The sequence below is a fragment of the Aptenodytes forsteri genome, unplaced genomic scaffold (genome assembly GCF_000699145.1).
Source record: "Aptenodytes forsteri isolate BGI_AS27 unplaced genomic scaffold, ASM69914v1 Scaffold53, whole genome shotgun sequence".
Taxonomy (NCBI): Eukaryota; Metazoa; Chordata; class Aves; order Sphenisciformes; family Spheniscidae; genus Aptenodytes; species Aptenodytes forsteri.
In genome coordinates, this window is record NW_008795909.1 from 8,704,282 (window position 1) to 8,704,658 (window position 377).

Here is a 377-nt window from a genome sequence, read left to right on the forward strand (position 1 = left end):
AGACTGGCAGAGCTGAGGGCCCTCAGCGCCCCCAACCGCGCCAAGAAGCATGAGCTGCTGCGGTGAGTGCGGGCGGGGACAGGCGCTGGCAGGGGGCTGCCCAGCGGGGTCTGACACCCCTGTGTGCCCCCTTTCCCCCCCCCAGGCTGGCCAAGGAGGAGCTGCACCGGCAGGAGCTGCGGCAGCGCGTCCGCATGGCCGACAATGAGGTGATGGACGCCTTCCGCAAGATCATGGCCGCCCGGCAGAAGAAGCGCACGCCCACCAAGAAGGAGAAGGACCAGGCCTGGAAGACCCTGAAGGAGCGGGAGAGCATCCTCAAGCTGCTGGACGGGTAGCGGGGGCCAAGGACCCCCCCCCTCTGCCGTCGCCCCCAC

At 69.8% G+C, this 377-nt stretch overlaps 1 protein-coding gene across 1 annotated transcript in view; it reads left to right on the forward strand.

Moving 5' to 3' along the window:
* The window catches only part of TADA3 (transcriptional adaptor 3), a 3,281-nt gene extending 2,943 nt beyond the window's left edge, over positions 1 to 338 (forward strand). Inside the window, exon 8 of the mRNA XM_019473445.1 lies at positions 145 to 338. Coding sequence (XP_019328990.1) covers positions 145 to 338 — 194 coding nt within the window. The remainder of the gene's footprint in view (positions 1 to 144) is intronic.
* Positions 339 to 377: the final 39 nt, after the last annotated feature.